At 43.8% G+C, this 16363-nt stretch overlaps 1 protein-coding gene across 1 annotated transcript; it reads left to right on the top strand.

The window, feature by feature from the left end:
• Positions 1 to 8400: 8400 nt before the first annotated feature.
• On the top strand, positions 8401 to 10416 carry LOC122612553. The gene has a single exon (XM_043786256.1). The coding sequence runs from the start codon at positions 8401 to 8403 to the stop codon at positions 10414 to 10416; it is 2016 nt and encodes a 671-aa protein (XP_043642191.1).
• The last annotated feature ends 5947 nt before the right edge of the window (positions 10417 to 16363 follow it).

Raw genomic sequence — 16363 nt, 5'->3', positions numbered from 1 at the left:
ATTGTAAATTTCTATCGATCTGCAGAAAAACTTTTTGCCACGGCTACCCTAACGCCCACAAACAGCCAAAAACTGGCAAATCTACACATTATAGCGTTCTCTCTTGTTTTTTTTAAATTCATTATTAAACATTTAATTAATACGGAATTTCTCGTTTTCTTATTTACTCCATGTCGCATTACGCGTTTCAACTTGCCGGTTAACTTCACAAAGGTCCTGCCTATCCAACTTCACAAAAGACCCTTCTTGGTTGGGTTGTCTCGGGCCAAATATGCGGTCCGGAACGAGCTGTAAATAGAAATTTTGGTCACTGGAGAAAAGGGCCAAATCCAAAGAAAATTCTTTCGTTTGAGCACAAGTTATGTGAAGATCATTACAGGAAGACTTCTCAGGTATTGTCATCAGGTCGGTTTGAAGTTAGGCTGCCGTTTAATTCCCATCCTAATGGGTTGGGCAACTCCTTCGAGGTTGCAAAACGGCGGTTTTTCTCGAGATCCTGACATGAAGACCATGTACTTGGAATTCATCGAAGAATATCTCGCACTAGGGCATATGTCGCCTACAGACAACAAAATCCCTTCCACTCCGCAGTATGTCATTCCCTGTCAATGCGTGTATCACTATCAGAGCACGTCGACAAAGTTGTTCGATACTTCTTGTAAAACATCGTCTCAGGTAGCCTTGAATGACATCCTGATGGTGGGGCCGACATCCTTTAATGACAACCTGATGGTGGGGCCGACTATTCAAGAAGAGTTGTACTTCACGCTACTCCGCTTCTGGCTGCACAGGTATGCCCTGACTGCTGATGTAAAAAAGAAGTATCGTCAAGTGATGGTTTTTGAAGCGGATAAAAAGTTTTAACTCTACTGGACCAGCCCTATTTCTGGATATTCGGTGCTTGAAAAGGTTAAGTGAATCTGCAAGATTTTCATTCCCTAGAGCAACCGACGTAATTGGATCCGATTTTTACGTCGATGACATGTTAACTGGTGCTGCATGCGTAGACAAACCTGAAGTGTCTGAGGTTTTCAATTGACAAATTTGTTTTTAAACTCACTTGAGGTCACTGCATCTAAGACCACTGTTAAGTCGATACCTATCTCGGATTCAGATGCCTTCAAGTTCAAAACGGACAATTCTGTCATGGGTATCCGAACGACAAAACGGAACATACTGTCAGTGACATCGAAGCTATTCGACACCCTCGGCTTATTAAGTCCAATTGTCATTAAAGGAAAGATCATATTGCAGGAACTTCGGCTTAATAAATTCGATTGTTATGAGTCGATTCAGATGCATTTGGAAAGAGCTTGAAATATGCTAAAAAGCACTCTGTCTCAACTGGATTCCTCGGTTTGTGCATACCGACCCGATGTCCCCGGTACAGTTACATGCCTTTGCCGACGATATTGGTAGCAAAACTTATAAATAAAGTTATAAATTATCCTTGTTGACCTCAAAGTTGAAAGTAGCGCCGCTCAAAACCGAAACGTTCCCAAGCCTTGAGTTATGTGCCGCTCACCTTCTGCCATAGAATCAAAACCATATTAAAAGTCCCTTAACGAATTGTATACTGGTCGGATTCTAAAGTTACTTTTCACTGGATTCGATCTCGTCCATCTTCGTTGTCAACACTCGTTTCGAACAGGGAAGCGGAGATTCAAGAATGGTCAGGAGAAGCTACATGGCAGCATGTTTCCACAAAGCAGAACCCAGCAGATATCGTTTCTAGAGGTTGTGACGTCGACGAAATTGGGCAGTCAATCTGGTCCACTATTTCTTATGGACAAAGAGGAAAACTGGTCCAAGAATGCACATTTCGAGCTGGACGATTAAGTCTTGCGTCAGTAAGGAAGGAAGAATGCAGTCGGATTGACCGCTGCTGTACAAACTTCCAATATCCAACAAATCGTGTCATCGTGGAATTCTCGTCACACCTCAAACTGCTCAGAGTTTTCGGTTATATTTTAATATAGAAATTGAAAAGTTTCATAAGGGCTCCAGGGTTGGCCCAAGACTTCAACGATTGAACCCAATCATTCTTGAAGACACGGGCACTAACGCTCCTATCATAGGATGCCAAGTTTCCCTTGCTGATGACGAAACGCTTCCAATTCCAGAGCTACGTCAGGCATCTGCACCTTTTAAACTTACATGTCGGCCCTCGAGCGCTTATGAGCATCCTACGACAGCGAGTTTGGATCGTAAACGCTCAGGAACTCTGCAGTCAGACAGTTCGATCATGTGTGCGCTGCTTTAAATGAAAGCCTCTACTGGTGACACAAATTATGGGAAATTTACTCGTAGATAGACTCGGCTCTCTCCGTTAATTTGCGATATGTGGCTTTGATTTTTGTAGCCCAGTCTATACGACATTAAAAATTCGAGGAAGGCCTCCGTACAAGTCCTACAATCGTTTAGCTTTAGCTTTAGCAAATGAAAAGTCCTGGCAAATATAAATTTCATATGATGTAGTCATCTCTGGCAATCCTTTTACTTATGATCGATTTATTAAGACTATGGCCACTTTATTTGACTAGATTTAGACATTCTGCTATGCCATCATTTTCCTGTAATTTAACACAGCTGGGCTGTGTTTAAAGCAAGTCAAAGAAAAAGGCCATGGCTTTGACAACATTGTATACTACCAAGTGAATAATATTCGCAAAACAAAAAACGTGTTCGCCTTTCCCAAGAATAAAGTTGATGAAACACACAGACACGCAAAAAATATGCGGCGCTAAAAATTTCGCGGGAAATGCACAAATTCTAAAGCTATTTTCAATATTCGCACTAACTTGTACACACTTGAAATACTCATCTGAATGCTTTTTTTTAAGTGCAATACAAGATTTGACGAATTGCCGCTCGATTTGAGCATACAGCTGTTGAATAAGTCTCTCTACCTACAATTTAAGGTTTAAAAGGAGCTGAAATTAGAAAGGTTAAACAATTCACTTATAAGGAAATGAATACGAACTAGAATTGTTCTATTTATTCTTATCTTAAATGAGGAACTTTATTATTCGCTTTTTTGCTGGTGTACTTGGGGTCATAGTCTTGTTGAAAGTATTCGGCATCACCATTGTATCCATAAACACATGTTGATCCATGATGGTTTTTATTGAATGTATTGCCCCAACAACATAGTACGAGAAACAAGCCGATACCATAATACTGGATCCTCCGTGTTTAATTGTTTCCACTGTGTAATTTGGCTTATATTTGGTGTTCTTAGGGCGCCTTACATACGATCAAGATCCATTGCCACGAAAAATAACAACCTTGCTCTCTTAACCATAAAAAGTTCCTCCATTTTTCGCATGGCCAATTTAAATGTTCCTTGGATTCGACCAATATTTCTGTTTTTTGATCATGTCACGTTTATCTGAAGTGCAATGCTTTCCTCGTCCCATTTTAATACGATACATTTCAAAAATAATGTTGGAAATAGGAATACAAATTTCAAGATTTATAACCATGTGCTTTTCACCAAAACAAACCTCCGACAAGTATTGATTATTTGAAAAAATCAATAGTGGTGCTATGTTTGTTTTTGCCTCATTTTAGACCTTGCCGCTTCAAAAAAATTACAAACAAATAAAGCTATGGACAATTTTTTATAATTTTTTTTATCATTTTCGGATGGCATTATGCGAAAAATCTGTATTTTGTAATAATTGGTACCGGAACCTGAACTGATTTTATCGAGAATAAAATACGTTATGGTGGTGCTTTTTTTCGCAACTGTATATTGCAGGTCGCGCTGTTGTCGGTTATTTTCGAATAATTACTTCTGGCTGTGCTCATCATATTCAGGCATGCTACGGAAATCGTAATTTTTTTTCGAATTCGATTTGGGCCAAATTTTTTGATTTCGTTTTTAGGTTCTCTGGTTTTCGAAAAATTTTTATTATCGTTTTGCTATCGGAATGTTTTGTTTCTCATCGCTTCTTGCTACTCAAAGACTTGTTTTATTTTTTTTACCCAATTCCTTTTTTACTGCACTTTGATCATTAAGGTAATTAAATTAAATAGCATTATTCACAAACAACAATTTTGGCCCTCCTTTAACTTAATTAATAAATTCTTTTATATATTATAAGTATGTGATGTGGAATTAACATCAATAGTCCACTGAGAAAACTATTTTTTTCCTTAGTATATAAGATAAGATTTGATATAAAACAAGAGAGAACGCTATAGTCGAGTTCCCCGACTATCTGATACCCGTTACTCAGCTAGTGGAAGTGCGAAGGAGACTCTTCAGCACTAACAGTTTTTGACCGCTTGTGGGCGTTAGAGTGGGCGTGGAAAAAAGTTTCTAGGCGAATCCAGAGAAATTTAGAAAACTAACAATATTGTGAAAAAATATCAAAACATTTTTTTGTGGGCATGGCAGTTTTGGGCTGTTTGTGAGCATTAGAGTGGGCGTGGGAAAAGCTGTTTGGCAAATTGAGAGAAATTTACACGACTAACAAAACTGTGAAAAAATATCAAAATCAATATCGTTAGAGTATTGAGTAGGCGTGGCAACATGAATCGACAAACTTGCTCTGCGTCTATGTCTCTAGAGTCTGCATGCTGAATCTAAACTAGATTTTATAGTTCCTGAGATCTCGACGTTCATACGGACAGCCGGACGGACAGACGGACATGGCCAGATCGACGAATCTAGTATACCCTTTTACTCTACGAGTATCGGGTATAAAAAGGCATTTACTTTTCATTTCGGCCAGACAAAAGCGCCAGTTTTACAAATCGAAAAATTCTTACGAATTCGAAAACCGGATCACCAATTTTTCGATTTCAAATCGAAAATACCATAGAATGCCTGATTTTCCCTTTAATATTTTAAGTCTTCCTTGTAGGGTTGTTGACAATATATCAAAATATCAATATATCGATATTTTTTTCTAAAAATTATATATTTATATCGTGATATTTTTTTTGCCCAAATATCGATATTGCGATATTTTTTATTAATATATTTTTGATATTTTCCCCTCGTTCACGCTGATTTCCAAAGCGATACCGAGTAGAAGTGCACGTGTTAAAATTAACATAAAATCCAATTACACTGATATATATAAAAAACGGGATTGCAAGTGCAAACTCTGCGACCGAATTATTAAAACAAGTGGAAAATTTTCAACGTATCAACGTACACAACGTATTATTATCAGTATTAGAATAGAATATCCATGAATTTAAATAAGAAAAATGAAGTAAATAAGAAACTTTTATATTTTTATTGTGGGGAAACAAAATGTTATTTTAAAAAAAAGATCAAAAATATCAAATATATCTTAGGGCTATCGATAGTTAGTGAAGTTTCGATTTAGAGCCGCCAGAACTTGGAGATATTTTGTGGCAGGATTTTTGATGTTCACGTATTAGGGCACAATAAATCGGGTAACGCCAAGCTTAATTTTGGCGCCAAATCACTCCATTTTTGCTATCACATTGAGAGGGAAGGGAAACTGCGATATGTAAGATTGAGACTCTATTTTAGGTTAAGTTCAACCTATGTATATTCTACAGAATAAAACAACTCCAACTACTCTGTTATCAAACACGAGGTGTTTTTTTTGGATGTTTAAAAGGCATCTCCCCGTGATAAGCCAAACGGCGTCCTTTTCTTTTATTCGCACTCTGCGAGATGATGCCTACCAAGCATTCGCCCCGGCGGAGCCCCAGACTGAATGTCTCGGGAGTTCCCGCAACTGCGACCACCACGGCCACAACAACTGGCAACCCGGCCAGCTCTGCGAGTGTGGCTGGTGATCGGCAGCGGCCACAGACTCCGAAGGAAAGTGGAACAGCCGCCAGGAAAGCGGCAAGTAACCTGCAGCCCGCAGCAACGGGGCAGCTTACGGACTCCACGACTGTACAAGTGGCGGCCCTAATGGAAAGGATCGCACACCTAGAGTCGGAGCTGGTGAAGGCAAGTGCGAGTGAAGGACACGCAGAGGCCGCCAGGGATCCCGTTGGAATCGGGGTACGCGGCACACTGCCATGTTTGAGTGAAATGGTGCCATGTCTGAGAGCAGCACCACGGCAGGGTTCGAGTGAGAACCTGCCCAGGCAGATGTCGAGTGACAACCTGCAACCGGAGCTTGCAGTGACGCCATCTTTGGATGCGCAGTTGCCGGCACAATTGAATGCAAGTCTGCCGCCACAATTGAGTGGATTTTGGGCGCCGACGCTCGGCAGCCATTGGGCAAATGGGCACCCTGTCACACGAAGTTGTACAACAACAACAGTGAGCTATTCTCCGCCATTTTGTGTTACCGCCACGGCGCAGCATGAACGAGGTTATGTTCATCCGCCACGGGAGCCAACTCACAATTTGGAGGTATCAACGCCATCACCCCAATCATATGGAGCGGCGACGACGAGCATACCTGGGTGGAAGCCACGCAGACTGCCTGATCTTCCCGAGTTTGAGGGTCAGCCAGAGGAATGGCCAATATTCCTGTGTGCGTTCACGGAGACAACGGCACCTTACCGGTGTTCAGAATTGGAGAACAATCAGAGGCTAGTGAAAGCCCTGAAAGGCGAGGCCCGAGCAGCAGTGAAGTCGCTGCTCATCCACCCCAGCAACGTGCAAGCTGTTATGGAGCAGCTACGATTCCGGTATGGACGTCCGGAGCTACTGATCCGTAGCCAACTGGAGAGCGTGCGCGATGTGCATCCAATTCAGGAGGCCAACATCGCAAGGATCGTGCCGTTAGCCACAAGGGTGAGCAACCTGGCAGCGTTCCTGCAGTCAACCACGAGCGGCAGCCAGCACTTAGGGAACCCAACCCTAGTGGAGGAGCTGATTGCCAAGTTGCCTGTGAGTAAGAGGTTGGACTGGGCGAAGCACGCGGCTAGGATACAGCCGTATCCGACAGTGGTGCACCTAAGCAAGTGGCTTCATGAATTCGCTAAATTGGTGTGCACTGTCGCGGTGTGGTATTCAACCATGCTTCTATGGCAACGCGGATCGAGTCCGTAAAGAACGGCCGCGAATGCAAGGTCTATGGATGCCGGATGAGGCACCACTATCTACTCCATGACCCAGCTGGACATCCCAGACGGCCGCCAGTCGCAGATGGAGGCCGCAGGGGGGATCAGCGGAGCAGCCAAGACCGGCAGCTGTACAGAAACAGCAGCCGACAGATACGATTGCCACAGTCAGTGGATTCCAACGAGAAGAGCCTGCCTACGTCAGCTGCAGTTATAGACGCGGGACGTGAGGAGGATGAGAGGCGATCGACATGCGATCGCCAGGAATTATCGCATCGGAACTTGAGTTGTGTCGATGGAGGGCACCTGCTATTCCGGATATTGCCCGTTACGTTGTACGGGGAGAATACGCAGGTCGACACCTACGCACTGCTGGATGAAGGATCGTCTGTCACGCTCATCAACGACGAACTTATCCGCAGCCTGAACCTGAAAGGTGAGAGTCGACAACTGAACGCGCAATGGTTTGGCGGAAAGCCCGTCAAGAAGCGCACGATGATGGTTAGCCTGCAGATCAGTGCAGCGTATTAACGTAAACAACGTATACGGAGTAACCAATTTGAAACTGCCGATGCAGAGTTTGCGTCGGGAAGATGTAAAGGCAGTGAGGGCGAGTGCCCGCCTGCCTTTAAAGCCGTACAACAATGCGGCGCCAAGGATCCTAATTCGATGGGATCATGCGCACCTAGGAATACCCCTCAGAACCAGAAGCTATGGATCTGGAGGGCCATTTGCAGCAGCTACCGCACTTGGATGGGTGATATATGGACCGGTGAAAAGAAAGTCAAGTTCACCGCTTCAGAGATCGTGCCTCCTAGCCGTGCCACAGGATAATCTTCTGTGGAAGATGGTCAGCAATTATTTCGAGATCGAGAATTTCGGAGTGAAGCCGGCACAGCCAGTCGCAGCTGGCGGAGTGGAGCTGGCGTCGTTGTTGGATTTGTGCAGACATTAAGGAGATGTTTCATCAGGTATTGATGCAGCCAAAAGAAAGATGTGCCCAGACACATCGTCCTATGGACGAAGGGAGAAGATCGTCGGGAGCCCGACACATATGAGATGCAGGTGATGACGTTCGGAGCGGCCTGCTCACCCTGCTCGGCGGATTATGTAAAGACCGTGAATGCTTCGCAGTATAGCAGAACGGATCCGCGAGCAGTCCTGGCGATCAACGAGTATCACTACGTGAATGACTACGTCGACAGTTTTCCCAATGAAGAAGAAGCTATCGCCGTTTCGTAACGGGTGAGAGATATACATGCAGAAGCTGGGTTTGATTTGTGTCGATTTACTTCCAGTTCGGCAAGTGTGGTCAGAGCATTAAACCCACTTGAATCCATCGCTAGCGTCAGATGAACCGAAGCTGAGGAGAAGGTACTAGGAATGTACTGGCAGCCAGCTTCAGATGACTTCAAGTTCGTCGTCAAATACCATCGAGTCCCAAGGAATGTGATGACAGGGGAACGCGTCCCCACGAAGAGGGAGTTCCTGAGCCTGGTCATGTCTACGTTCGACCCGATTGGGTTTTTGAGCTGCTACATGGTGACCGCTAAAATACTAATGCGAGAGATTTGGCGTAGAGGAGTCGGCTGGGACGAGCCGGACACGTTAGACACGTTAGCCGCAGCCTTTGAGAGCTGGTGGCAAGGAATGAACAGGATTGAGGAGTTTCGATGTCCACGCTACTATTTCGGCGCTGGACGAGTGCGGACACTACAGCTGCACATCTTTGTGGGTTCCAGCCAGTCGGCGTTCGCAGCAGCGGCCTATTGGCGAGCCACCTACGCAAGTGGAGATGTACAGGCGCACTTCATATGTTCGAAGACGAAGTGCGCTCCGATGAGGACTATGTCAATCCCGCGACTGGAACTTCAAGCAGCAGTATTGGGTACGAGACTGATGGACACCGTCAGGCAAGAGCACGGTGTGGAGATCAGCAGCAGTGTGCTATGGACGGATTCTAAGACAGTGCTGCACTGGATAAGCAGCACCCACCGGAGATACAAGCAATTCGTCGGGAACCGGGTGGCGGAGATCTTTGAATCCACGAAGGCGTCCCAATGGAGATGGATTCCGTCTGCCGAAAACGTGGCAGATGACGCGACGAGGCCGCCCAAGAACGTGGACCTGAGTATTGGTTCGCGGTGGCGAAGTGGTCCTCCATTCTTACGAGGACCGGAAGAAAGCTGGCCGAGATCGCGCGAGGTGTGGTATCCCCCGACGCCAGATGAAGACGAGATGAAATGTGAGTTTGCCCTGGTCATGGCGAACTTTACATCGTTACAGAGATTTTCGAGCTACAACCGATTGGTGAGGAGCACCGCATGGGTGCTCAGATTTATTCGACGGTGCCGTGGACTACGCTCCGATCGAGAGGATCACGGACTGACGTCGATGGAGTGCGCTGAGGCCGAGCGCACACTAATAAGGCAATCGCAGCGAGAAGCGTTTGCTGAAGATAGCCAAGGAAAGGCCGCCAAAGGCAGCCGACTGAATGGGTTGTCACCATACTTCGACGAGGACGGAGTAATGCGAGCCAGCGGGAGGATCGACGACGCGGCGTGTGTGCCATACAGCGCGCGACGGCCGATCATACTGTCTCACGAGGAGGCACTGGCGGAGATAATTGTGCAGCATCACCACGAGAGGATGTGCCACCAAAATGTGGAGGCAACTATTGGAGCGATCCGGCAGAAGTTCTGGATTACGAACTTACGGAGGTTGCTACGGAAGGTGATGAGTAACTGCAATGTATGCAAGCTACGGAAGGCGCGACCTGCGCAGCCGGAGATGGGTCCCCTGCCAGAGAACCGGCTGGAGGCCAACGGATGGCCATTCAAGTATACCGGCCTGGACTATTTTGGACCGCTATTTGTGACTGTTGGACGTCACACGGAGAAAAGGTGGGTGGCATTGTTTACGTGTCTAACCACAAGGGCTATCCACTTGGAGATGGCCCACGATTTGTCTACAGATTCCTGTATAATCGCCATGAGGAACTTCATGAGCCGCCGTGGACCGGTGGTCAGGATAAAGAGCGACAATGGGAAGAACTTCGTTGGAGCCGATAGAGAGGCCAGGAAGTTCAGCGAATTATTTGAGCCTGCAAGGATCCAGGGCGAGCTGTCGTCCAAAGGAATTGAGTGGATCTTTAATTGCCCGGCGAACCCAGCTGAGGGTGGCGCTTGGGAAAGGATGGTGCAGTGCGTGAAGAAGGTGCTGGCGCACACAATGAAGGAGATCGCACCCAAGGAGCACGTACTGGAGAACCTGTTGTTTGAGGCGGAGAGAACTCTCGTCCGTCACTCATCTACCAGTGACGGTGGACCAGGAGGCCCCACTGACACCCAACGATTTATTGATAGGAGTACACGATGTTCCGGATCTTCCCAAAGATGATGGACTGGAGTCCAACAGATGCGCTACCAGGCAGCAGTGGCGCATAGCAAGAATGAAGCGGGATCGATTCTGGAAGAGATGGGTGCATGAGTACCTGCCAACACTTGTGCGCAGGGAGAGATGGTGCAAGCACGTCGAGCCCATTCAATTTAAAGCCGCCAGAACTTGGAGATATTTTGTGTCAGGATTTTGATGTTCACGTATTAGGCCACAATAAATCGGGTAACGCCAAGCTTAATTTCGGCGCCAAATCACTCCATTTTTGCTATCACATTGAGAGGGAAGGGAAACTGCGGTATGTAAGATTGAGACTCTATTTTAGGTTAAGTTCAACCTATGTATATTCTACAGAATAAAACAACTCCAACTACTCTGTTATCAAACACGAGGTGTTTTTCTTGGATGTTTACTTCCGCGTACTTCTCATACGTCTCCGCGACTTCTGCAGACAGCGAGCGGTCAATCACCCCTAACCCGACGAATTTACTTTTGCCAACAACTCAATAAAGAGCGCGTTCTTGCTCTCCCTCATTACTAGCTTCGTCACAAAACCCGCAAGCACCAAACACTTGCGAAATTTTTTTACGCTTGCCTACGGTGCCTAGTACTGTGACAACAACAACCACTGCAACTGCAATCACAACAACAACTGGAACGGTATCATCGGATCGCTACATAATAATTAAAAGAAAACTCAGCCCTCAAAATAATAAAAATCAACAATCCGAAAATAAGGCAAAAATTACACGAGACGATGTCACCAACAAACACCAACAGATTTGAGCTTCTGGCAAATTCTACTGATGAAAGTGTACAAACGGCAAAGTCATCCAAAGAGGAACCTAAGAAGGTTAAGCATCCTCCAATATACATTCGCGAAAAAAGCTCAAGTGCTTTAGTGAACAACATAGCGACATTAATAGGAGAAAACTCGTTCTACATAATCCCCCTAAGAAAAGGGAACATTAATGAAACAAAAGTTCAAACTCAAACCGAGGCTAGCCATCGTCTCCTAACCAAATTCCTGGACGATGCAGGAAAAAACTTGTATACATACCAACTAAAAAGCGCAAGGGGCCTATAGGTTGTTCTCAAAGGGATTGAGGCAACTGTTTCGACCACTGAAATCGTAGAAGCGCTCAAGGAAAAGAACTTTAAAGCAAAAATGGTCATGAACATACTTAACAAAAATAAGGAACCACAACGAATGTTCAAAATCGAGTTGGAGCCAGAGAGCCAGATACTAAAAATAAACAAGAGAGAACGCTATAGTCGAGTTCCCCGACTATCTGATACCCGTTACTCAGATAGTGGAAGTGCGAAGGAGATATTTCAACACTGACAGTTGTTGGCGGTTTGTGGGCGTTAGAGTGGGCGTGGCAAAAATCTTTTTGGCAAATCAATAGAAATTTTCAAGACTAATTTAAAAATGAAAAAATATCAAAACATTTTTCAAAAGTGTGGTCGTGACAGATTTGGGCTGTTTGTGGGCGTTAAAGTGGGCGTGGCCAAAAGTTTTTTGGCAAATCGATAGAAATTTACAAAACTAATACAGAAATGAAAAAATATCAAAACATTTTTTAAAAATGTGGAAGTGGCAGCTTTATGCGGTTTGTGGGCGTTAAAGTGGGCGTGGCAAAAAGTTCTTTGACTAATCGATAGAAATTTTCAAGACGAATACAAAAATGAAAAAATATCAAAACATTTTTCAAAAATGTGGGCGTGACAGTTTTGGGCGGTTTGTGGGCGTTAGAGTGGGCGTGGCAACATGAATCGACAAACTTGCGCTGCTTCTAGGTCTCTGCAGTTTGTATGCTTAATCTGAACTTTCTAGCTTTTTCCTGAGCTAGCTAGTTCCTGAGATCTCGACGTTCATACGGACGGACAGACGGACGGACGGACGGACGGACAGACGGACATGGCCAGATCGTCTTACTGTACACTGAACTCTATCTGCGTAGTCTGTAGTGAAGCCCACAGCACAGCGAACTGTCATAAGAACAAGGAAGACAGCTCTGTTAAAATGTGCAGCAACTGCGGTGGAAGTCACACAGCGAATTGGCGTGGCTGTGTAGTATATAAGGAACTAAAGAACCGTCTTAACAAACACGGAGAATCAACACGAGCTCAGGCCACACACATCAGTCACACTCCGCCACAATCGGGCCCCTCTTACACGGCACCCCTTCCTACACATCGTACCAATCCTAGCGTTTCCTTCGCTATAACACAAAAGTCAACTACTACGCGGAAAGAACAGGAAATAACTACTTCGAACGATCAAACGCAGCATATATCAACTGGCATTGAAACGATGATGAGCTCACTCCAGCAAACCCTAAAAGAATTTATGACATTCATGCAAACCACAATGCAAGAGCTTATGCGAAACCAAAATATGCTGATACAGCTTCTCGTGTCATCAAAACCATTATGTTTTCAAATATCTATGTGGAACGCGAATGGCGTTTCACGGCATAAACTCTAACTTGCCCAGTTCCTATCCGAAAAAAATATTGACGTCATGCTCCTCTCCGAGACACATCTAACAGACAAGCACAACTTCCATGTTCCAGGATACCTATTCTACGCCACAAACCATCCGGACGGAAAAGCCCATGGCGGCACAGGCATACTTATCAGAGGTCGCATCAAACACCACCTTCATAATAGAACTGAAACGGACTACCTGCAATCCACTTCCATAAGCATGCAATCTAGCATCGGCCCCGTCACTCTGGCCGCAGTCTACAGCCCACCTCGTTTTGCAGTTTCTGAGGACCAATTCTTGGAATTTTTCAACTCACTCGGTGAGCGATTTATAGCGGCTGGTGACTACAATGCCAAGCACACGCACTGGGGCTCACGCATTTTAAACCCAAAGGGCAAAAAACTTTACAACGCGCTCATTAAGCCACGAAATAAGCTCGATTATGTCACTCCGGGTAGGCCTACATACTGGCCAGCAGATCCAAAAAAGCTCCCGGATCATTGACTTCGCAATAATAAGAAAGATCCCTAGAAATAATATTACGGCTGAGTCACTTGCAGAACTATCATCAGATCACTCACCAGTTGTACTTGCTCTCAGGCATCGACCACATATAACTGAGCACACCTACAGGCTGACAGGCAACAGGCAACAAATACTGCTAGCAACTCATTTGTCCTACATGGAGCAATTAAAATCTCATTAATAAATCCAATAACATTTACTCAACGTGAGATAGCATCTATAATAAAAGATCTTGAGCCAAAAAAATCACCTGGACACGACTTGGTGACACCAAAAACAGGGCAATCGCATCACAAACGAAATTCGTACTGCTTTTGAGCACCGGGAATACTGCTCAGCAATATTCTTAGATGTCGCACAAGCATTTGACCGAGTCTGGCTGGAAGGACTAATGTACAAGATAACAAAACTGCTTCCGCAGAATACCCACAAAGTGTTCGAATCTTATCTCTTCAAAAGAGTGTTCTCAATCAGGTGTAACCGTTCGACTTCACACGACCGCGTCATCAATGCTGGAGTTCCCCAAGGAAGTGTGCTGGGCCCCGTTCTTTACACTTTATATACAGCAGACATGCCTACAAACTATCAACTCACAACCTCTACGTTTGCTGACGATACCGCAATACTCAGCCGATCCAAATGCCCATCAAAGGCAACAGAAAAACTTGACTGACATTAAGATAAACGAGACCAAAAGCAGACATGTAACATTCACACTGAATAGACAAACCTGCCCACCATGTACCCTAAACAATACACTCATCCCACAATCAGACGTAGTAACATATCTCGGGGTTCACCTAGATAGACGCCTCACCTGGCGGCGACATATAGAATCTAAAAGGACTCATATGAAGCTTAAAGCAGGCAATCTCCACTGGCTTATTAATTGCAACTCTCAGCTTAGTCTGGAATACAAAGTACTTCTCTACAATACCGTGCTGAAACCCATTTGGACATATGGCTGTGAATTATGGGGAAACGCGTCCAAAACCAACATTTAAATTATACAGCGAGCTCAGTCAGCGATTCTGCGAACTATCACTGGGGCACCATGGTACCTACGCAGCGAAAGCATCTATAGAGACCTCAACATAAACCGCGTCAACGAGGAAATCCAGATGAGAAAGAGTAAACATCAAGCAAAGCTCGCCGCACGTGAAAATCCTCTCGCGAAGTCGCTCACGCGTGTATGTAGTCACAGCAGACTAAAGCGCAAAGATTCTCCAGCCCAGCAAAGAAATCCTAGGGCCGTCTCTAACTAATACAACATTTAATATTGTACTTAAACTAATATATATAATAAGATTTGAATAATTATTGTTAGTCTCATAATAAGAGAAGATTCAATAAATAACGCAATAAGTTCGAAAAAAAAAAAATATATATTTTTTTTTTAAATATCGATATATTGATATATTTTCCACAAGCCTAGACGGAACTCGCTGAGCTTTGGATGTGCGTCAAATTAACGTTGATGAGTTAGCGGCGATGGCGGAACGGTGGAGATTGTGTTCTTAGGGTCGTTTTTTATTTACTTATTTTTGTGTTACTTAGAGTTCAATTCCAAAAAATATAAATGCAAAAAGGTTAAAAATAAAAAGATCTAACTATCTATGTGCGATTTAAGTTTATAGGACTCAAACAAGTAAATAAAATATGCAATTGTAAAATTGGCTCCCCACTATTTAAGGAATATCTTCACTCGCAGAGCGCTTTCCATAATGCACGCCAGACCACCGTAATAGACATTTCTTTGAGGACTTTTCAGGAGAGTTTCATAAAAAAATTATCCACAGCTTATGAGATAATGGCATAACAGTGGGTCCATCTATAAATCAGCCCTTATATTTCATTTTATTTTTTGGTTGTTTACAGAGCGCGTTCCAGAATGCCGAGCTTATAGGCTTATGAAGGTCTAATTAAAATTGCGCAACAGTGGGAGGAGCTTAAAAATGCCGCCTTCTCTAGTACAAGTACTAGAGCCAATCCTTGTCATGAACCGCTTTATTAACAATAAGAGCTCTGAACTCAGCTCGGTACACGGTATCTTAAAAGTTTTGTAATTTTATTGATTATTTATTCATTATAATGCAAGTTGCATTACAATTTGATCCACATTTTCCATTTTTAAAATACCAATATATCGATATTTCGATAAAAAGAATATTTTTAAGAAAGCTATATTTTGAAAATTTTAAGAATTTGTAAATATGTTGTTAGCAAAATCCCTAGAAAATTAGATTGACAACCAAACCTCATTTAAGAATTTTGTAAAATGTCCAAACACTTCGAAATATCCATACCCTGTAAATTTTAAATTAAACATAAGAGAACGATATAATCGAGTTCGTCGACTATCAGACCCGTTACTCATCTAAAGCTATCGAGAAAGTTAAACATTTTTTTTTGGCATGGGGCACGGTGGTTATGTGCAGCTTGTGGGGCTGTTAAACAATTTTTTGGCATGCCGATAGAAATTAGAAAGACAAATAATAAAATGGTCAGATCGACTCGGCTATTGATCCTGATCAATGGTCGCAAACGATTGTTGCCCCTTTGGCAAAAAAAGTTTGCAGGACGCACTCTTATCGAAATAAGGAATTCAAATCGAAATAACGAAAAATATATAAACAAAACACATCCCTAAGTTTCATTTTTCCACCGTTCCGCCATCGCCGCTAACTCTTGACGCTTATTTGACGCACATGTTCCTTGGAACAATTGTACAAAAATGGACAAAATATCTAAGCTTCAGATATATATATATATAGTGACGCTATCCAAACCTGCCAATTCAATTACTTCAAAGAACCCTAAGCAATAAAGCACTTAATATCCATACTGCATGCCTTCTGCGCAGTTTGCGTTCTGATAAACACTTCTTTGGCAACGGCATATAGCCATTCTTGTAAACAAATCTTGAAGACT

This window comes from Drosophila teissieri, chromosome 2R (genome assembly GCF_016746235.2).
Source record: "Drosophila teissieri strain GT53w chromosome 2R, Prin_Dtei_1.1, whole genome shotgun sequence".
In the NCBI taxonomy this organism is placed as follows: Eukaryota; Metazoa; Arthropoda; class Insecta; order Diptera; family Drosophilidae; genus Drosophila; species Drosophila teissieri.
The sequence above is the reverse complement of the archived record's forward strand: the minus strand, read 5'-3'. Positions and strand labels throughout refer to the sequence as shown.